The sequence below is a fragment of the Opisthocomus hoazin genome, chromosome 4 (genome assembly GCF_030867145.1).
Source record: "Opisthocomus hoazin isolate bOpiHoa1 chromosome 4, bOpiHoa1.hap1, whole genome shotgun sequence".
Lineage (NCBI taxonomy): Eukaryota > Metazoa > Chordata > Aves > Opisthocomiformes > Opisthocomidae > Opisthocomus > Opisthocomus hoazin.
The window spans coordinates 58,591,465-58,613,501 of record NC_134417.1 but is presented as its reverse complement, the minus strand read 5'-3'; the positions used below and the strand labels follow the sequence as shown (position 1 = coordinate 58,613,501).

Here is a 22,037-nt window from a genome sequence, read left to right as displayed (position 1 = left end):
CTGCCCAGCTTGGTGAGCCTTTGGCCTGACCCTCCTAGCAGCTGGAGCCGAGGAATCCACAAAGCCAGTCTGGATGATCAGTGCCATGCAGCGTTAGGCCCCTTTTGGAAGAAAAGCCTTTGGGAATGGTTTCAGATCATCAGCTTGGATGATTTCTGTGTAAAATAAAAACACTGAGCAGCTTGTCCAATGAGTCTATAGATTCATCATTCAGCCCTGTATAGAGGTAGGTGCAGGATCCCTTGATGATGGTATGAACAGAGAAACAATTGCCAAGGTGGAACTTCTGTCATCATTTCACCAATTATTTCCTGCACTGCCTGTGAATAACTCTGTTACCAGCAGTGTTTGCATTCAGCAGTTGAGCTAGCCTCTCCATTACAGCCCAGCTTAAGTGATTACTCCGCAGTTTTTCTTCATGTTCGCTTAAAAAGCCTTTGCCCTAGTGCTGTGTTGAGACCATGCTGTCCTGCACAGCATACATGCTTCATTTAATAGAAACGAACACAAAGAGCACATGCCTTTGAAGTTGCAGCTTAGGAATAAAAGCTTTGGAAGGTTAGAAGCAAATAAAAGCATCATGATTAAGCAAATGCTTACACAGGGGTTTAGCTGCCACGCAGCAGCGCTACAGAGGAATGCTTAACTTCAGATGTCAGGGATGCTGGTTCTGAGAAGGTGGCTCGATATTGGCATGGAAAAATGAGCTTAAGAGTTCCCTGTGAAATGCAATACCCTACGCAGTGTCTTCTACAGACATAATTTCTTCAGTTCCCTATTTCTGCTGGCTGGTCCCAGAAAATGAGCTATGAAGATAAGTGGGAAGGTGCAAGAGTTTAGAAAACAAGTTTGGTTTTCCACTCCTCTTTAAAAAACATGGGACTATATTATTCATGACATTCCTTCACTCCCCAACCCCTCCCTCTCAAGCCTTCGGTTAAACAATAGTCTCATTTCTATTCCACATAACATTAACAAGGATCTAACTGGAGAGGTGATACCACCTGGTGGTGTGTGCTTGTGGGGTGGTGCTGGTAGGACTGAGGAACAGGTTGCCATCACATTTGCTTGCTGGTGTGACTAGTACTGCCTATCCCAGCTTCTTGGGCCATGTTCCCTGCACAGCTTCATCATGCGGAGAGCACCAAAGTAAAGACTGGGTAAAAAAGAGCCAAAAAAAAAAAAATTAACTGCCATTCAGATCTCACTTTTTAACCTGTTCAAGATTCCTTTCTGTTCGCCCTGGGTCAGGACCCTTGAGAGCACCTCCTTTCCCCGGCACCTCAGCCCAAGTGAGCTGTGCAAGACTGAAACTGTGAGCTACAGGTTGTGCTGGGGACTGTATCGCACTGTTACGTGAGAGGCAGAAGGCGAATTGCAAAGCCACAGGAGTCGCTGCTTGTGTTGGGAAGTGCAAGCGTTGTAAGCTGGCTACTGGGTGCCCCAGCAGCTGTGGAATCCCTGTGGGTGACTGCTCGTCCTTCTCCAGTTATTACTATGGACAGAAAACCAACCTGATCAAAGCACCACCGATACTTAGAACAGTCTGTCTCTATGCCTCGTTAATTTAAAAAAACGCCACACAACTGTATCTGATGATAGGAGTTAAACTCTTTATTCCATTCAGAGGCATCTGGCAAGTGGAGCTGCATTGGGGGGCACATTACAGATGAAAAATGATCCATACTTTGTGGATATTGAAGTCATTTACAGTATTTTACTTTCTAGCTATTCCCAAATACTCCAAATTACCAAGTCTCAACTGAAAAGAAAAACTTGATTTACCATACTAAGTCTAGAAATTTAAGAGAGATGACAGTATTTAAATCAGCAGATGTAAATGCAGCGCCTATTTGTAAAGTAATTTTTATGGAAAATAATGAAGTCAAATCTTTCTCAAATGTTAAGAAAGGAACATCAGACTGACTTAAGCCTCAACAAAAATTAAAATGCTATGACTTTTCATACTTCAGTAATTTTAGATTCATTGTAAGAAAAAAAAAATTATCCTAAAGGCTAGATGAAGGTCACTGTCAGAAAAGGAAAAGAAACTCATTTTTCTTTGCTAAAACTACAACATAAGTTTGTGGTTTTTAAACCAATTAGTAAAGAAGAGATGCAGGAAAAACACTTCAGACCATTTTCAAAATTATCTAATCTGTACAACAATGATCTTTGGGAAAATTATCTAGTCTATGTAGTAATGCCTCTATTTCAACATGAACCTAAGAGGTAGATAACAAAATGATGAAACAAATGTTTTTGCTCGTTGTGCCCCTCAAATCAGTGCAGCATGGTGATTCTGATCATCTCATGCACAAAAAACATCACAAAAAAAAAGGTTCAGAGGTAAGAGCATGGCTCTGTCGACCACACACATACAGGCGCGCACGCGCGCACACACACACACACACACACAGCAGTCTTTATGCACCATGTGTTGCCACATTTTTTTTTCTTAAACTGAGGTAGACTGAAGTTTATTGTAGAAACTTGAATGTGTCACTGTTACCACAATCATCATTCAAATTACATTTGGAAATTAAAAAATTTGGTAACTTTCCTGTTATCCCTGCCTTTTGACATTTTTTTTTTTTCTTCTCTAATGGTTGGTTGCAGAACGTGCATAAATCCTGCTGCATCTATTATAAGCCAGGCTAGAGAGGTTTTTGTTTTTGTTTTTTTCTCTTGTATTAATTTTTAAAACCTTCAAAGTGGCTTAGTGTGGCCCATAACAGCGGCTGGATATGTAAACTTAGCCTTTCATTTATCTTTCAACGTGATCAAACACTGTTTGACCTTCCCCCATCATGGTAACTGAAAGCAGTATGATGCAATCTGCAGGCAGCAGAGACCCTCCTGGCCCCAGATACGCTCTAGCAGATCGAGTGTTCTATCAAACTGAAGATGAAGCTTGCTCTTTGAACAAAATGGCAAAGTCCAAATGGGCTGCAAATGGTTAAATGTAGCATTATTAGGTAGTGATGGTCAAAGGCACAAAGGGTTCATGCATTCAATCAAGTAGCACAAAAAAAAATTCAGCCTCTTGCAGCCTTCTAATTTTTTCCCCCAACCCCAGCCTCTTGCCATCACTTCCTTGTCCTGTTCCCAAAAAAGTACCGTCACAAACTTTTTCATCCCATCTTAAAAGAAAACTAAACGGCATTGCTGCTATCAGAATGTTGGCATCATTCACTATCTTTTGAACATTCACTGAATTTTTTTTTTTTAAACAAATGATGGTGTTGAAGCCCTCAGAAAATCTGAGGCTATGTTTTTTTTTACCCACCTTACTCCCATCAGCCAGCAGCTAGAAGTGCTCTACTATATTTTTTCCCCGATAAATCTGTAGTACTCCTGGCTGGTGGCTGATCAAATTTTAATTTTTTTTAAAAAAATAAAATGCTCAAGAACTATTAGCTTTATAAAGTATACAAAATACCAAAAAAAAAGCAAAAAAGGAACAATTTCTCATTGAGGTACTAAATGCCTGAGGTAGTTTAGTAAAATGCATATTTATCTTTTTATGCCCTGGCCAACACCATTCAACACTTCCCTTAGGTTATTCATGGCAGTGTTATGTAAAAATGCAACCAAATTATTTTTAAAAAATGCCACTTGTTTCAACATTGGGACTAACACTTAAACTCTTGTCAATACCCTTGCTCTAACCCTAGCCCACCCGCAATCCCACCCTCCAAATGTGTTTCTTCTTTTAGAGCTGGACCTATAAGAGCAATGCCTTTTCTTTTTTTGTTGTGGTTTTTTTTTTTGTATTTTTTCATTTTTCTTTTCTTTTTTTTTTTTTTTAAACCAGTGAACTCAGAAGAGAAAGCTTCATTAAACCAAGTTCTAAAATTGTTGGGGAATAATAAGAACAATAAAAAAGACTAACGAGTTTATGTTAAATTGTGAGAATAGAACAAAAGGGAAGTGAAGGGGTCCTTATTTTAAAGCTGGGTTTCAAAAGTTTGAGAGAGCCTAAAGAATACATTCTCAGAGACAGCGTTCACCGGTTGCCTGGTCCTCGAACAGGTGATTGGCTTGGTGGATCTTCTGCATATGACTTCAACAGGTGCTCACCACCCGTCTCTCTGTCGCACAGTCTGTCTTTGGTCTGGCATCTGTCTCTGATGGGCCATTTCCTAAACCTTTATTTTCGTCTTGGCTGAGGCTGTCCGCTTTGCAATGTTTTTTGCTGTTGCTGCTGCCTTCTTACCTGAGCCAGTATTTCCTGAATTTTTCTCTGAGCAAGCTGAAGGACAAAGAAGAAACAACCCATCATGATGTTGTGCCACAGTGCCTGCTGTTTACAACTGACTATAGATGCTACTGGGATTAAGAAAATCTGGAATAACTAAGGAGCTAGTACTGACAAGATTACTTGTTAAGTACACTTGGGTTGTACTTATGATGTATAACTTAATTTCTTTTTCCACCTACAATAACTACCGGTATAGTAAGTTATCACATCTATAATACAGAAAGCATGAGCATTGGAAGATGACTGTGAACATTAAGATTGTTGAGGCCGCAGGCTGCTTTCATTTTACTCCTCTGGAGATAGTAATGTTTTGTAAGAACCACTGTTTTAGTAGAGAGCGGACTTATTTTTTTATACACCAGGGAATCCAGGTGGTCAGACTTGGAGGACTTCACAGCCCTCCCATCTCCTTTCTGAACTACAAGTCACCTGTAGCAAAGTAGCAAAAGGAGTTTGTCTGAACGAAGAGTTAGGTGAGGGAAGGAGTCTTGAGATCTTTTGTGATAGGAAATCAGATTGGGCGATGTGGACAAATTGCATACACACGTGCAGCTCTTGCCAGGTACTGTGAGGTGGCTTGTATCTCCTGTCTGAATTTCAGTCTGATTGCAACTTGGGTTTTCTTCTGCTTTGAAAGTTTTAGCAGTGCCAGAGCCTACGTATATTGGCAGGAGAATTTAAGAAGATTGTTTTATGTATGCAAAAGTGCAATATTGTTTAAATCTCTCTTGTAGGCATGAGGAAAGTTTATCACAGCAACACAATTAGAAGAGCCTGGCAGCAGCATTCTGTATCCTGAGTAAAAGTTTTCCATCCCTTGGCTCTGCACACGGATATAAAAGACAGACCAAGGAAACATGAAGGTAAGACAGGAATTTGTTCCAGCCCTCCTACCTGGCATGCATAGAAGTGACCAGTTATTTTCACAACCACCTGATCATTTTCATCAGGTGTCTGGTCACGAGGGACTACAACTTCTGCACTTGTCAAGTTCTGAAGCTCATTTACCTGTAAATAGATAGTAGAAGTCAGAAAAGCTGCAACAAACAAATATCCCACAACCACCAAGCCTCAAAGATACTGCTGGCCACAGAAACATCATCCTCTAAGTTAGGTTTAAAAAAGGAAACCCACTAACAGAAAGCAGCTTTGTGCAGCAGTGTGCACTTTGCAAGATGAGCCTCTTGTGTCTCTAACATAAATTAGCACCAAGTTCTCTAGGTTTGTAGAAGTGTTTTAAAGACTAAATACAACACACAGAAGGTGCTAAATACATGACTTAAAAAAAGCAAATAGAAGCCACAGCGTTTACAGCTGAGTTTACAAGTTTAAGGTCAGAAAACTCATACCATGTATGGTGTCGGGAAGAAATAGAAGTGTCAAAGTATTTATACAGTTTTCCTTGAAAAACCTCCACAAGATGGAGAACTCCAAACGAGCAATGAGAAGTGTCCAAATTATTTTCAGTAGCCTATCAGCTTTCAGAGTGTTAAGTAGAGGTACAGTTAGAGTCTTTGCCCATTTATGTTCTGTTTATTTTAGAAATGCATAGCATTATTTAATTAAAAAATGAACAACTTTTCGGAGACATAGTGCTTAAACCTCTTATCACTGCAAGTACTGAAAGAGGCCACACTGCCTGCTGATGTTTAACTTCAAGACCCCATTGCATTCAAGGATGGAGACCCAAGACTGAACCATTTCTTTTCAAATATCAGCTAGCTCCTGACCTACCGCTGTATGAAAATACTGGAGTGCCAGCAACTTCTCAGGATTGAAAAGTCTCAGCAATGTTATTTTATGCACTGAGCCTAAGAAATCCTAAGAAATGCCATCAATTAAGTTGAAGCAAAAACATATAGGGTTCTTGTAATATTGAGGTCTGAACATGTCTTAAAGTCCTACCACTTCTTAGAAATTATGCTTTCACTCTGTTTTGGCCAGAAATGCCACCTTTGTACACACTGGGTTTGATTTTAATTAAATGAGATTAGTGAAATCTTTTTGCAAAATCTGGCATAAGCTAAGGTTTACAGAAGCAGGTCTTGAGTGGGAACGTACTCCCATGTTCTTCCCATGGAAGAACTAGGTTTCTATTAATAAAAGCCCTGCAGATCTGACTGGCACTATCAATTTTTGTCAGACTTTCTTTTTCTGAAATAAATTATTCTATGAGATCAGCTTCTCTTGACTCCACGCTAGAAGAAAGGAGAGCTTAACAAGAACAGCTAAGAAAATGGCACCTGCTTTAAAGTAACTTTAAAGGATTAGCTGTTAGTTAGCTAAATGTTCAAGACTTACATACGTATACACACTGAAATAAGACACATAACTGAACAACACTAAAAGTTTTATTTCAGCTACTTACTGTTTTGCCTCCTTTACCAATAACTCTACCAGCAGCATAGGATGGCACTTTTATATGAGCCTCAAGTTTCACTTCTTCTTTAGGTCCAAAAAAATTCTCTTCTTTGAGTTTTCCATAGATTCTACCTTGAGCCTGAAAAAACGCTTGCAGTTAGAGAATGCGCTTGTTGAAGTCTAGTTAATGTCAAGAAATTACACAGAAAGGAGAATTCTCAGTACCCTGACAGAGCGTTTTCCCTAATAAATACAAGAACTATTTTTCTAAAAGAAGTCTTGGTACCAAACTAGGAAGGACCGCTGTCCAACTTTAAAGATTATATGACAAACAAGGGAAACACGGAGCTATTTAACAGAGATTATTCTGGTTTTTAGTAGAAATATTCCTTTTAAAAGAAACTATTGTGTCTCTATAGAGGTAAAGAGTGGTGGAGAGAAGAACTGTCTGGCTGAAGCATTTTTTTAATTGCACCCAGGAGCACAGAATGCTATTAATTGGCTCAGAAACCCATTCTTTTAAAGATGTTAAACTGAAAAAAGAAAAGCCACAACACCACCCCCCCACACCCCCCACCGACAAGTCATGGGATAAAGACTCCAATTAGAGCAAACAGCTTACTTTTACAACCCATTACAACGTATTGTTTAAAAACAAATAAATCTGAGCTTGCTCTATTTTCTGAAGTGAAAAATCAAACTGCCTGGATCGAAATAGCACCCTGGGAGCAGCATTAGTCCGACCAGTGCACGGTGCCCTTTTTTGGGGAACACGCAAGTGCCAGGTAGCAATAAGAGCGTACACAGAGACTAAGCTCATGTATCGTGCTGATTTTTAAACAAATTTATTTCCTTATTCCCTGCTGTTCATCAGTGAATTTCTTGAGAAATGGCAACCAGATCTTTTACTCTGCATCTCCTAAAGGCATCAAAAGAACATTTCTACTGAGATACTGAAGAGATGCTCTGTAACAACTATAAACCTGGGGCCACAAAGCCTTTCCAGTTCAGATTCTTTATCACCTCCTTCAAATCATGCTCAGCAGCCCTGTCATTGCGTACACGCTATATGCAACCATCTTACAGGCCACCACTGCAACGGAATATTGAAAGTCCAAAAAGATTGCATGATGTGATTATTTTAAATAGTGGCAGCTCATTTTATCATATTTCTATCTCATGTCCTAAAAGCCTATGCAAATTCAGGCTGCTCTAGAGTGGGTAAGATGAAAGACATTTTGTGACCTTGGAGCTGAAAGTACTCTAGTCTTTTGGGTAAGTCAGACTCCACCTGAAGCGTATGTAAAAATCTGTAGTCCATGGCTTTGACCTAGGTGGGATACTGCAGGTCACAGGACCCTGCCACAGAGGACAAAAACTATCATCTTTCCAGTGAGACAAAAGACTACATGAAAAAGCCATACAAGAACTCAGTACAACTACCATGTGCTGGCACCATCAACAGCCCTCGAATCGGGGATTCCTGCTCCAGGAAAACACTTTAAAAAGTGTTTGCTAAGAGCAGATAAAGTACTACTCCCAGTCATCACCTTGAGCTGGACATTTTGAAATTATTTCCAAATTTATTAGACAGTAGCCAGCATAGCCATTTTTATTTCGATAGCAATGCTTTTTGTGTGCATAACACCTAGACAACCTGCACAGGCTGCAGGGCTCAGTGAGAGAGGTACTACAGGAAAAAAGCATGCGTTACTGCTGAATTATAAAGCAAGGTGGGATGCTGATCTTTTAAAAGATAACAGGTGTATTTCCAACATCCCAAATCTTTCAGCTGTTGAGGTAGTCTTTAAGGAAAGGAAACAACTTAACTGGGCTGCAGCTCCTTCACAGTAAAACAGTGGTTGAAATGCGTTGTCTATGCTAAATTCCACTTCACTTGCACGTGTCCCAGATCCAAGGCAATATGATCATCTCTGAATATTGGTGTCACGGGTATGCCTAAACTCTAGGGAGCACTGCAGCAGAGGCCATAAAGAGTGGCAAATTCTTTCACCATTGCCTTGCTAATAAGCAGCCCTGCATACCGCAACATCCTCAGGCTACTGCCGCTGAGGAAGAACGGGGTGCAGCCACTGCAGCTACCATGGGCATGAATCACAGACAGCAGAACACAATGTAGTAGGGAAAGGGTGCCAAACTCACAGCCTCTGGGACTATGCTGCCTCTCTGAGAGCTGGTTACTCATCTGAGCAGCAGCTATTCCCCCTTCAAGTTGTTGTGCACCCAAGTTATGTTCTTGGTGCCTAACAAGCAATGCTCAGAGATAGAGAAGACTTTTCTTAAACAGAGCTTAAGGACAGTGTTAGTGAAGTTTGGCCCTGACTGTAAGGCATGCTTTGGTTTTACAGTGGTGATAGAAGAAAGGACTGAGGGCGTTGCACAAGTAGTAGACGACTACAAGGACTGTATCTGAAGGAAGTGCCAAGGAATAAGCCTTCTCCTTCACAAGACCAGCATAGTCAGGAGCATCGGCTGTGCTAGTACATTGATCCCTCTTTGCAAGCAGAAGCCCAAGTGTAGAGCAGTGACTGATTAATGTGGTTTTAACCAGTGGAGGAGGTGCAGAAAGGGGAGACTTTCCTCCTTGCATGATCCAGTTTGGGGAGAAGAGCTGGCGAAAGAACTCTGTGAGACTTCAAGCCTATCTTAGAGAAGAAGCCTAAGGACAAGCCTTTGCATGAAAAATCAGGATAAGGGATGCCCAAATCTGCTTCAGCCTGCTACAGCTTGAGGGCAAGTTCACTGATATTTGATGGAAAGAAAAGGTAGCCAGAATCTGACCTTATGCTGATCCCAAAATCCCAAGAGCACCACCATATGTGGAAGATGCCACATGGCCAAGCCCACACACACAGAGAAAACCTCAAGGAGGCAGAGCTTCTAGATTATGTTTCACCTTAAATAGCTTCTCAAATGTATATGGTAACTGACCAATAATCCCAAATGCGTCTTGTTCACGGTTACCACTGCAAAACACCTGCCCCGATACTTTTGCAGAACTCCTAAAGGGGTTAATGAAACTGATTCTAGATATTCTGGAGGTTTGTGCACCTCCTTCTTGCAAGATGTCCTGAAGCAATGTACAAAGACAAAAGTGAGAACAGACAAGAGAACGATGCCAGGACATGAACGCTCAAAGTGACTTTCTAGCTCTTGTGGGCCTCATGGGTGATGAGGCCAGGCTGCTGCACTGTGCTGGCTGCATCACTCCTAACGTGGTCAACTCCTTTTCGGGTAACTAGATTTATCCCTTGGCACTTAAGGCAGAAGGCCACTCCAGAACTCATTTTGAAGACAAATGGAATCATCAGGTAGAGTATGTCCTTGTAGTGGAAATACAACTAGAAATCTTGCATTTATCTGTAGAGCTACCCAAAAAGCATTTTCCGTTTGGCAAGCAAAAATAACCCGGGAAGACTCAGTCTCTCATCTTGTCAGCTTTGTTCTTTCAATTAAACACATTAAACTGTTGGATGTATTAAAACAGGCTAGAAAGACTGAACTATTGTGCTCGTAGATAAAAGGGAAAATTAAGAATGTAATATGGCCCTATTTTCGTGCTAGATGTGATTCTAACTTACATGAAACTCCCACCAGTTTTCAGGTGACCAGAATGTGGCCTCTGATAGTACTGTGTTATTCTTATATTCATACAAGATACCTTTCAGCAAAAGGAAAGCAAAAATCAAGCATTTGCTACAATTCTGAATAAAATGGTGCTTAGAATTAAGTGTTTTCTTTTCAATATTGTCCCTTAACAGTCCAAAGGCCGCTACAGACTGACAAGTTTTTACGTGCTGTACCTTGAACTGAGCTTCTGGAGGTCCAGTGATGATAACCATTCTCAGCTTGGCATCTGGTCCTTCAGCAGGAGCAATCTGGAATGGATAAACATAGCTTTTAGTAACTGTCTTTTGAAGGAATATTTTAAAACCACCTCCTCCCTGTTTCAGTCTCACATTCTGTTCAAGAGTGAAAAATTATTCATTACAGCAGCGGCATTACACTTCAGTCATGACGGGTTTGTTCTCTTTAAAGTGCATTAATTAGCTATAATGAAATACGGAGAAATTGGCTAAACCATAAGCAAAGTTACTTCTGAAAATTAAAGGCATAGCTACTCATCCACATATGGCAAAGTCCCACAAGGCATTTTCATGTGACTATGAGTGATGTAAGACATGTAGTCTTCAAAAAGACCGAGGTTCTCATCCCTACCCAGTAACTTAAATGGTCTTTATAACAGGTTTTGCTCATTAGAATGAGTTTGCATTCATCACCCTGAGAGCAGAGGATCACCTTACTGTTGTAACTAACCAGATCCAAAACATTCCTCTATACTGGACAATGAGCTCGCAGTTTCCAAGGGGTTTGTATCTACAGACACTTATTTGGGTCACACAAATAAAAATTAAGCTCCATCAGAGCTGAGCAGAGACGCCTGTAGGGTCTTTAGCAGTTCATGTCACCACAAAAGTAAGATTTCTGTGGGTGTTGTTCTCAGACTCCAGTGGCATTAAATAATTCAAACTAGCCTCTGACATTCTGGATGAATCTTTTGTTTATCACAACTGACATTTCCATTGTTGCATCTAGTATTACATAGCTGCTGTTGAACGGGCAATATATTAAACACTACAGGATTTCATCTTAGCTGTTGGCATAGGGATGTTATTCATATTTAACAGCTGTAGTTGATTTCAGACAAATTACCAGTCACCATGCATCATTTTCACTAAAGAATTTTGCTAACCAGAGTTTATATAATTATTCATATTGTACCCTAAGATGGAGAGGGCATTACATACTAGTTATCTGGTTTGCATATTTATTTTTCATATGATTTCTGTGTTCCAGTTGGCTATATCTAAAAATACACACTCATTTTACAGCAGTACATTTGTATGACATGACGTTGTGGTAAGTAAGGGCAAGCACAGTCTAAATCCATTCAGTCCTTGGAACACAAGTATTTTAGAGGAGCAAAATTTTGAGGCACATTTGCAGGCAGCCGACTAAAGAGATCTCAGCCTGATAATTGCCATTAATGTATACTAGACATTGTAGTTTGCCTCTCAGTCACCTCATGGTCCTGTAGTGAACACCAGTGCCTTGACTGATATTTTAGGAAAAATGTATCTTCCATCAAGCCTTCGTTACACGTGTTTAAATGGGACCTTTGCATCCTTTCTACATGTGTTCTGGGACATTTCTCGCTTTGCTTTGATCTTAGAATGCCCTGTTCTCAGCAGCTGGAGTAAAACATGGCTGAGGGCTGTGAAAGAAACATGTACCAACCAACATTTCAATGTCAGAAGGGCCAACCTGAGAGACTTAGTTAATTTTGTCTGTCTGTTTCTGGAAGAAGTTATACGCATACAAATAGTCTCTAAATGGTGAACTTTTAACTTCTGAGAGAAATAGTTTTACATTCCTAACCAGAAAGCAACTGGTCTTCCATATGCCAAGTCACAAGCTGACAACTTCATACACCCAAAACCTATGGGCAGAACCCCTGTGCTTCTGCAGTTTATTCAGTCATCCTTCGTGGCTAAGGAGTTTCATCAGAGCTACAAAGCTCATCATGAATCACAGAATCACAGAATGGTAGTGGTTGGAAGGGACCTCTGTGGGTCATCTAGTCCAACCCTCCTGCCGAAGCAGGGTCACCTACAGCAGGCTGCACAGGACCTTGTCCAGGCAGGTCTTGAATATCTCCAGAGAAGGAGACTCCACAACCTCCCTGGGCAGCCTGTTCCAGTGCTCCGTCACCCTCAGAGGGAAGAAGTTCTTCCTCATGTTCAGACGGAACTTCCTGTGCTTCAGAATGTGCCCGTTGCCCCTTGTCCTGTCACTGGGCACCACTGAAAAGAGTCTGGCCTCATCCTCCTGACACCCACTCTTAAGATATTTGTAAGCATTTATAAGGTCCCCTCGCAGCCTTCTCTTCAGGCTGAACAAGCCCAGCTCCCTCAGCCTTTCCTCGTAGGAGAGATGCTCCAGTCCCCTCACCATCCTTGCAGCCCTCCGCTGGACTCTCTCCAGTAGCCCTTCATCTTTCTTGAACTGGGGAGCCCAGAACTGGACAGAGTACTCCAGATGAGGCCTCACTGGGGCAGTGTAGAGGGGAAGGAGAACATCCCTCGACCTGCTGGCCACACTCCTCCTAATGCACCCCAGAATGCCATTGGCCTTCTTGGCAGCCAGGGCACACTGCTGGCTCATGGTTAACCTGTCATCCACCAGGACACCCAGGTCCCTCTCCACAAAGCTGCTCCCCAGCAGGTCTGCCCCAAGCCTGTACTGATGCATGGGGTTGTTCCTCCCCAGGTGCAGGACCCTACATTTGCCTTTGTTGAACCTTATCAGGTTCCTCTCTGCCCAACTTTCCAGCCTGTCCAGGTCACGCTGAATGGCAGCACAACCTTCTGGTGTATCTACCACACCTCCCAGTTTGGTGTCATCAACAAACTTGCTGAGGGTACATTCTAACTCTTCATCCAGGTCGTTGATGAAGAAGCTGAACAAGGCTGGGCCCAGTACTGACCCCTGGGGGACACCACTAGTTACCAGCCTCCAACTAGACTCAGCGCTGCTGATGACAACCCTCTGAGTTCTGCCATTCAGCCAATTCTCAATCCACCTCACCGACCACTCATCCAGCCCATACTTCCTGAGCTTCCCTAGGAGGATATTATGGGAGACTGTGTCGAAAGCCTTGCTGAAGTCTAGGTAGACAACATCCACGGATCTCCCCTCATCTACCCAGCCAGTCATGTCATCGTAGAAAGCTATCAGATTGGTCAGGCATGATTTCCCCTTGGTGAATCCATGCTGACTACTCTTGAGAACCTTCTTTTCCTCCACTTGCTTGATGATGACCTCCAGGATGAGCTGCTCCATCACCTTTCCCGGGATGGAGGTGAGGCTGACCAGCCTATAGTTCCCTGGGTCCTCCTTCTTGCCCTTTTTTTCTTTCTTGCACAAACAAGACGCACGTGGATGTGAAATGTTTTCATCTGTAACAATCTTTAGCACAACTCCAAACAAGTGCAGCATGTCATGCACAAAGACTTACTTCCTCCACACACAAAGTACCATTACTACAGTTTGGCAAGTTAAAAGTTACCCAGGCAGTGCTCCCTCCAACTCTTAGCAAAAAGCACAGATTCTTTGATGATTCACATTTTGTTATTTTGCCCAAAAGTTACGATAATATGCAGGTGGTCAACACAAGGGAAGTTCAGAAGTTTTGACTAAATTACTACTGTCACATTGAACACTTACTTTCACACCGAAGCAAGCGTGCTGCACCATGTTGTTCAGTTAGATTACAGATGAATTTGCATTTTTATTTTAATTGATGAACATACGTGCAACTTCCCAATTTAGCAACCATACTCTGTAGCCTTAGCAAACTTCTAACTGAATTTCAATTAATCCAGATATGTTAAATGTGTTGGATAGAGGGGTGCCAGCCAGTAGAGGAAGCCTGAGGCCACTGTTAGCCAGATGCATGAGAAACACGGGAAACTCCCTTTCCACTAAACTATCTTCCAAGGACTAAGTAAAGACTAGTATGGACGGGTTCTTGGAGGTCCAGGTTACTTCACATTTCTCTCTCCACCAAGCAGTACCTTCCATATACCACTTAATCCTTAGGTACAAATGACAGGAATGGAGAGAGGAAGAGGAAATACACATGGTACATCACACCTCCATGCAAGACAGATTTGATAAAGAGAAATCAACACCTCTCACTTCCTTCTATTCCATTTTTTCCTCTAAAAATACGATTTTTAGTGCTCTACAAATGTAAACCAACTGGGTAGCATAACAACTATTTAATGTACTGCTCATTAAAGGATGGAATTGGGCAGCGTGCCAGTGGACTGACTGGCCACTAAATGCATCAGCATTCAGCAAACCACACACAGCACTCATTCATCAGGGTTCCCCAATTATTTTGCTCTGCACACTTAGATGAAAACAGTCCAAGCCATGACAACCTTCGCTAGCTTCACCAAATTCAACTCAGCATAGCCAGTTCCTGCCCGCTCTGCCCCTGAACTGCCCCAACCAGGGGCAGATCCCTGCTCCATAGCACTCATTAAACAGGCCACACATCCCGAGCAAGGAGAATTGAGATGATGATGTTTGCTTCATCTGTGCAGGAAAATGTTGGTGTAACAGCACATAAAGCCACACTTTGCACTTCCCACCCCACACCCCCTTTCAAAATTTAGGCCAAAACATTATCTTTACAGCAGAGAATAGCAGAACTGGCTGTTTACAAGAAAAAAGTTCAAGCATCTAGAGAAGATACTTGTGATTTTCATGGCATTAGTAGCAGAAACCCAAGGCCTTCCCTCAACTGCAACTGGTACTAATGCCTATAAACAGCCAATGAGAATTTCACCAAATTGGCTAAAATTCAAACTTATACTTCCATTAGTTCGACCTCTGCAAACCATCTTGTTCTTAGCAGCATTGAGGCAGTCAACACACAAATAGCTGGATGTTAAAGGAGGGTGCCGAGATAAACATGGTGTTAAAGAACCGACCAACCCCAGGAGCCTGGAGTACATGGGTGATTTTAAAACACAAATGCTTCAGCCTGGAGCTATCCGAGCCTCACAGCCCAGACTGATCCATCTGGAGCAAAGCAAGAGCAGCCACAGTGGTGGGAGACTTCACCTGTGCTGCTGGTTTTAGAAGGAGAATTTACCTCACGAATTTTCACTTGACCAAAAACAAGCAGAAAGCCTTTAAGCAGTGCATCATTAAGACTTAAGTCTGTTTCTAAGAAATCAAGACCACCAAAGTAGTTTTCTTTGCAGCTTATATTTCACACCTCAGGAGACGTTTGAAAACATGCTTCTAATTATCTTGTCTCAAGGAAGATTAAAAGATGATTTATAAACAAGTGTACCATTTATCACATCACATTCTAAGCACGGAGTGGGGGAGGACATTCACAAAAACACAGCTTGTGCAAACTTGCCGAAAGTGTCATGTAGAACAGACAGAAAGTTAGTCAGTGTAATAATACCTTAATAGATGCGCCTGCAAAACGAGAAAGTTGTTTGATGTGCTGTCCCTGCTTGCCAATAATAGCTCCAACTGCCAAGGCTGGGATGAACAGATGAACAGTCTCAGACTCGGGCTGTTGCTGTGGGGAAGAAGGAAATATGCAGTGAATGTTTTTGAACATTACGAATCAGACTGACAGGAAAATGGGTAGGGAACAGGCATGCATGGAAATGAGGGGGAAATCTTATGATGCCCTGTGATGTCGGAATATTAAGGGTCTAGCTTTTTCTGGGAATCACGAAATTCACAGAACATGAAAGAACAGTTTGAGCCAAAAGAGGATTCTTTCATCTTTTATAAAATAGTTGCACTTTGAACACTGAAAGTTTTAAAAAACCATCAAAGTGTTTCTTCGTCATGAGGCTTTCACTCTTACCTGTCACTGTCTGGCTGCGCTTCCACATGCAGGACTCTGCAGATGAGGCTGCTACAAGCGGAGGGGCTACAGCCTGAGCAAGCAAATGCTTTCTAGTTTTCCTAGTTATTTTTTTAATTTTAGGTTGTGCTGAGAGCAGCACGAAAGGCCTCAAAGCTACATATACGCTACAGTTTCCTTTGTGTGGGAGTGATCTGGAATGATAGCCAGCTTGAAAACTGCCAGCGATTCCTCCTGTGTAACGTTGTGCAACAGTTGGAGCCCTGGCAACAGGCCCCGAGCAGGCTAGTAAATTACAGATTAGGCACTTTTAGAAGTGAGAGGACCCTAACATTGCGACCACTGGATATCAGGCACCACTGCAGCTGTCTATTGCTTTCGGCGAGACGCCCCAGCTGGAGAGTGCAACGTAACCCTTGAGATCCTCCGTACATGCTGCACAGCAATGATCAAACCACAGGGTTACGAATGCCACAAGTAACTGTAACTACATTGCCAGCCTCGGAAGAGCTCGTCTCGGGCTAACGGAGTACCACCAAATACCCACCGCACTGCCGTACCATGAATTCATCCACTTATGTCAGGGTTACTTCTTAAAAGCATTTCACACAAGCCTTTCCTCAAACTAGGAGTTGTTTAAGACTCCTTTTAAAGCATTGCTTATTCTGTAGCCCCCTTAAATATTTCCAAAATTTGTTTCATTCATCCTCAATAAGAGAAAGCGAACAAGCCCTTTTCCCATAGAGGTGCTTGAAGACACTGCAGCCATCATCATCCGCGCTTCCTCAGGGCCCACCGTGCAGACCAGCCCGAGCACCAGCAAGCAGAGCACATGGGATCAACCGTGCTCATCTAGCTTTGCTCTCTTGCGTATTTTGGTAGGGATACAGGCCCACACACGGGAGCTCACCAAAGCAGCTTTTCCTGGTATATTTTCAGAAGAAGATAAGTTTTATGCAACGCAAAGCAAAAAGCATCTGCAATCCTAAAAAAAAAAACACCCAACCCTATCTCCACTGATTTTTAAATTTCGGTAACTTCTTTCAAGGGGAAGCAAAGTCCCAGTGCATTAACCGTAAACAAATGAGAACAAAAAGCTTGTTTCCAAGTTTTACCACTTTATTTTTGGTAAACTGAAATCAACTGTAACCTCAGGGAAAACAAATTCCAGGCACAGTTCCATGTACCAGGTGAAGAAACCCCAAAATAGGATATTGGGAATAGAAACACATTCTGCCAGTCGCTTTAGGTGATCGCAACAGTTACACAATTTACCCTGTGTTTTCACACATACAAGGCACCAGGATTCACAGTCAGTGTATGCTGATGTAAGCCCGCGTTTTTTTACCTGGACAGGTTGCAGCCCTCCACACCCAGCCTCCCCACTGCCCTGCGTGCTTTGTGGCCAGCAGGATTGCAGCTCCAGCTGATTTTTAACACAGGCAGTGGGTCCCTGACCCAAACAACCAGAAAGCCACAAAAGCAGCATCCCTGGGACAAGGGAGGCAGCAACAACAATTAGGTCAGGGCATAGGAAAAGGTAGGAACACCCCTTTTAATCTGCCTACAGATCAGTTTGAAATGATCTTAAAACTACGCCCTGAAACTACATATTTTTAATGAAAGATACCAGTCACTTCAGTAGATATGTTAAACAGCTTCCCAGAAGATTACTCATTTTCTCCTCTTACTATTACAAACATCCTGTGAGTACTCATAGCAAATCCTTTTACATGTTCGTCATGAATCCAGCAAGATTGACAGTAATTTGGAAATGCTACTGTAGGTGCTTGGTTGATCTCACCACTTCAGAAAACTGTTTCTAAATGGATACAAATTCAGGAGATATTTGGATTTTTTCACGTTTTGTTGCAAGGACCCATACTGACTACACTGGGTGTAGAGGCAACCTCTCTTTCCAATCCAGGTGCAGACAGCTTGGCCACCCCTTGCTCGCTCATCTCCTTGACCCCGACCTTCAATCATCCACACATGCTCCAGCTCCTGCCAAAGTCCACTGTCAGAGTTTTCTCTCCCACATACAAGTCCAGCCACTCTCTTGCAGCTAAAGTTTGAGGTAACACACACAAACTTTCTTGCTAATTCATACCACACTTCTACAAATCAAACATGTAACTTGACTTGATATTCAAGAATTTACACAGCTTCTACCTAAATCCACCTCCAGACACCTTTCTGTACCACAGAAACAAATCAAACTATTACTTTTGTTTGCAGATATTTCCTGCCTTCCCTCTGTTGCCCCTCTGCCTGCAGCACAATTTTCCCCTCTTCTTCCCAAAGCTTGATTTCAAGCCACTTCCTTGGCTAGATTCAATTCACCACTGAAATTCCTTTCTGCTGCCTCACCCTTAAACAAGAAACATGGGTAAAGGCCATGAAAGACAGGAGATGTACATGTGTCTTCCCAACTGTACAGTCAGCTCACTGTAGCGGTCTCCCCCCATCCCTCCTCATAATTTTGACTTATTGATACGTTTCAGCTTCTTTTTTCTGAAATTTTTAAAATTTTTTTTTATGTGAGGTTCTTTAATGTTAAACTTCCACTGTGGTGTAATAGTGATATATGTTTATTGAGGAACAGTAGACAATCTGTCAATACTGAACTGTTTATACATTGTCATTTTTCGAATTCTTGTCTGCAGAAACATATTGGCACATATGCATAACCAAATTCATCTCCAGTATAACATCATGCAGGATTTAGAGAAATTATGTCCATTTCCTTACCCACACTGATTTTTAACCACTCAAAAAAACCCCCATATTCTTTGATTTGCTTTAAAGCATGAACATCAAAAACAAAAACTCTTTTTTTTTTTCCTTCTGGCAGAAATCAAGTCTAGCTAAGACTTTCAAGAGAGTATCATAACACCAAGTTCAATTAATTATCTGTCCACCTCCTTACCCACAATAATTTAAAAATCCTTTTGTATTTACTGGAAGACTATCTTCCAAAAGAAACACATCAAAACGTAATGCAATGACTACACCACCCATCAATCTTACAGATGCTTCTGGAGATCTTAGGATGAAAGAAAATCAACTATAATTTAATCTTCCCCATGCCATGCCACATAAGTCATAGAGCTTTCCAGGAACTTCTAGCAGGAGTTATGTCAGAAATAGATTCCTAGGTCTTAAACATATGTTAGAAGCACTAAATTTAGGGAACTAATTTCCCACTGTGTGAAGTCTGAGCTTCAACATTCACTCCCTTAACAAGGCCAAGTTTGCTTAAATATATACTTAAAATTTAAAAACTAAAATATATACATGTATATATATATATATATATCTTGGAAAATATCTGTCTGTAATGACTTTAGAGAGCATCCTGCGGTTCATCTTTTTAACTTCATAATTTTAAGGGTCTGAACTGTATAGTTATAAATGTAAATGCTTTTCAGTCTAAATGTTAGTGTGCATTTGTTAATGACATTTTAAAGTTCATTAAGTCATGGAATTAGTCATCAACTAATTTTTGACAGCAGTACGGTCTCCGGTACAGGAAGAATTCTGTGCAATTTTGTCCTCTTCTCCATTCACTTCATTTTCCCTACACATAAGAAAATAGTTTGTTCAAGACCAGCCCAGCCCTAGGAACTGACAGAAATGCAGAAAAAAAAAAATCTTTGAAATAGTAACCTCAGTTCTTCAAGCTGTATGGTCCATATGTCCACCCTAACTCGTGAATAACTGTCTCGGAGGTCTGTGATGCACAGACCACCTCTTCTGCCCTAGCAATATTTGTGGGGATGGGCCCAGGACTAGTCCACTTTAACACTGAACAGGTTCAAACAGCGTAAAGCAAGCTACATACTCTTCTGGGCAGCGGGGTGGGAAGCCTGCATATGCTTGACGAATATGGCTTTGGGGAGAGAAGTTTCTGTCTCCTGTAGCTGTGGCACACAGTTAGACATCAGCCTGATGTTCACTCAGATGGAGAGCTTGGTTTCTGGAACGCTCTCTTTTTTTTAATTTTAAGAAACTAAGATTCAGACACCGAGATTACTTAGTTCTAAGAAACAGACTCTTGAAGAGCATGGTGGCCAGAAAAAATTAATTCTGTTCATAAACGGCAGATAATACTTGCTTTGTTTCTACAAAAATCAGTATGCTTTAAACACAAAACAGGCTTGATAAGAGATTTTCGTCTATACGCAGAGCATTTAACTACTGAAAACAATTTTAAATGCTGGTTTTGTTCATTAGTTGGATTCCAATTTCCATCCAAATGTAGCCTGATCAAAATCAGAAGTTAAAAATTAATCAAAGAAAAGCACCATTCATCATTTTTTAACAGAAAATGGAAAAAATATAACCACCAAAGCAAATGGTAAACTGCATGCTTGTTTAAATAGCGAGAGATATTCACTATGTTAGCAGCGGGTAGCTGTGACGGTACAGACTACACTAAGGCTTTCAGAAAGGTAACTGAAGTACAGATGTAAAACTTGGGAAGTCAGCTTAAATCAGATTTCCTGCCTGGTCATTTAAATCATGATTGAAAACAGTGATCTAACACAGAGATGTAAATTAATCTGCCCCAATGGAGCAACTGCTTCTGCACACCAGTAGCTCTAATGTTTTAAGGCTGGTCCAACTCTTTTTCCTGCAGCGGCTTGGATACACACCTCCTTCCACAGCTCCTGCAAGTCCCTGAACACCAGCCATCTGTCCCTGGCCTAAGACCCCATATCAAAGCATTTATTTAAAAAAAAAAAAAAAAAAAAAAATTTTTTTTTTAAATTCCCTACCTCCTCTGTCCAAGATCTAGCCTAATCTGTTCCTAAATCCTGTAACCCTTGGCTGCTTCTCCATTACACTGGGCTTGCCTGGAGCCCCTGCACCGCAGGTACCATCAGGATGGTCCGCTTCACTCCAACCAGACTCTGCAGCCTGACAGAAGATTTTCCCAGGAGAATCACTTCCCTGCTGCCATCCCTACCACATTATAGTTTACTCTTAGAAAACTGGCTTAGCAGAGCAGTCATTTCTTAGTTTCCAAAGCCTCAAGCTGGGGTCAGGGCCTTCCCCTCCTTGGGATATTGCCCTGGGCCTTTCAACATGAGGACCACTGCTCCACATCAGAGCTAGAAGCCCAGGACTCCAAGCCAAGAACAGCTGCAGATTCACTCTGCTTTCTGCAACTCTTGCTTGTGGAGTTAGAAAGATCTGTAGAGCCCAGCAGGCTGCCCTTGGAATACGCTTACTGTAACACTGCTTCTGCCAAGGCCTGGTGCATCGGTCCTACAAACTGCCCAGAATCACACACTAGAAGGAGAGCTTTTCCCTTACCTGATAGAACATCAGAAGTAAAAGCATTCCGCTTCATCTCATATTTGCTAACAGCCAAAGCGTGGCCAAGCAAGGATGAAAACTCAGAAAAATAAAGCTATGATTCTTCAGATAGATGGTGGTAGGTAAAAAAGTAGGTCCCAGACCACCAGAGCTGGGGGAGTGGACACCGTATATGGGGAATGGTATTTAAAAAAAAAAAACAAACAACCAAAAACAAAGTAAAACAAACCCACCAAAACCCACCACACGCAATCACCCCCCCCCCCCCCCCACTACAAAACACACACAGAAACAAAACCAGAAAAAAATCCAAATAACACCCAAAAATAAAGTAGTTTTGCCCCTTGCTTCTTCCCCAAGGTAAACCCCCTTTTTCGCTTTCGGCTGCTGCTAGGGCAGTCCACGGCTGCTGCAGTCAGTATGAGCGTGTCATCCCATCCACTGCAGGGCGAGCAAGGGGACATGTATGTTATTAACGCCCCTAGTGTTAGCTTGAGCATTCATCTCAGTCTTTTTCCGCAAGCCTGCCAACAGTACAAATTTTTTTCCAGTCATGTTTTTAAGTGTCTGCATAGACTCCTTGCTCCATCAAATGTA

General features: G+C 41.9%; 1 protein-coding gene across 1 annotated transcript in view; it reads right to left on the bottom strand.

Moving 5' to 3' along the window:
- Positions 1-3,762: 3,762 nt before the first annotated feature.
- The window catches only part of IGF2BP3 (insulin like growth factor 2 mRNA binding protein 3), a 116,887-nt gene continuing 98,612 nt past the window's right edge, over positions 3,763-22,037 (bottom strand). The window contains exons 12-16 of the mRNA XM_075417454.1: positions 15,699-15,818; positions 10,450-10,524; positions 6,633-6,764; positions 5,159-5,272; positions 3,763-4,255 (exon numbers count right to left, since the gene is read on the bottom strand). Of these exons, the coding sequence (XP_075273569.1) occupies positions 4,154-4,255; positions 5,159-5,272; positions 6,633-6,764; positions 10,450-10,524; positions 15,699-15,818 (543 nt within the window). The 3' untranslated portion in view covers positions 3,763-4,153. The remainder of the gene's footprint in view (positions 4,256-5,158; positions 5,273-6,632; positions 6,765-10,449; positions 10,525-15,698; positions 15,819-22,037) is intronic.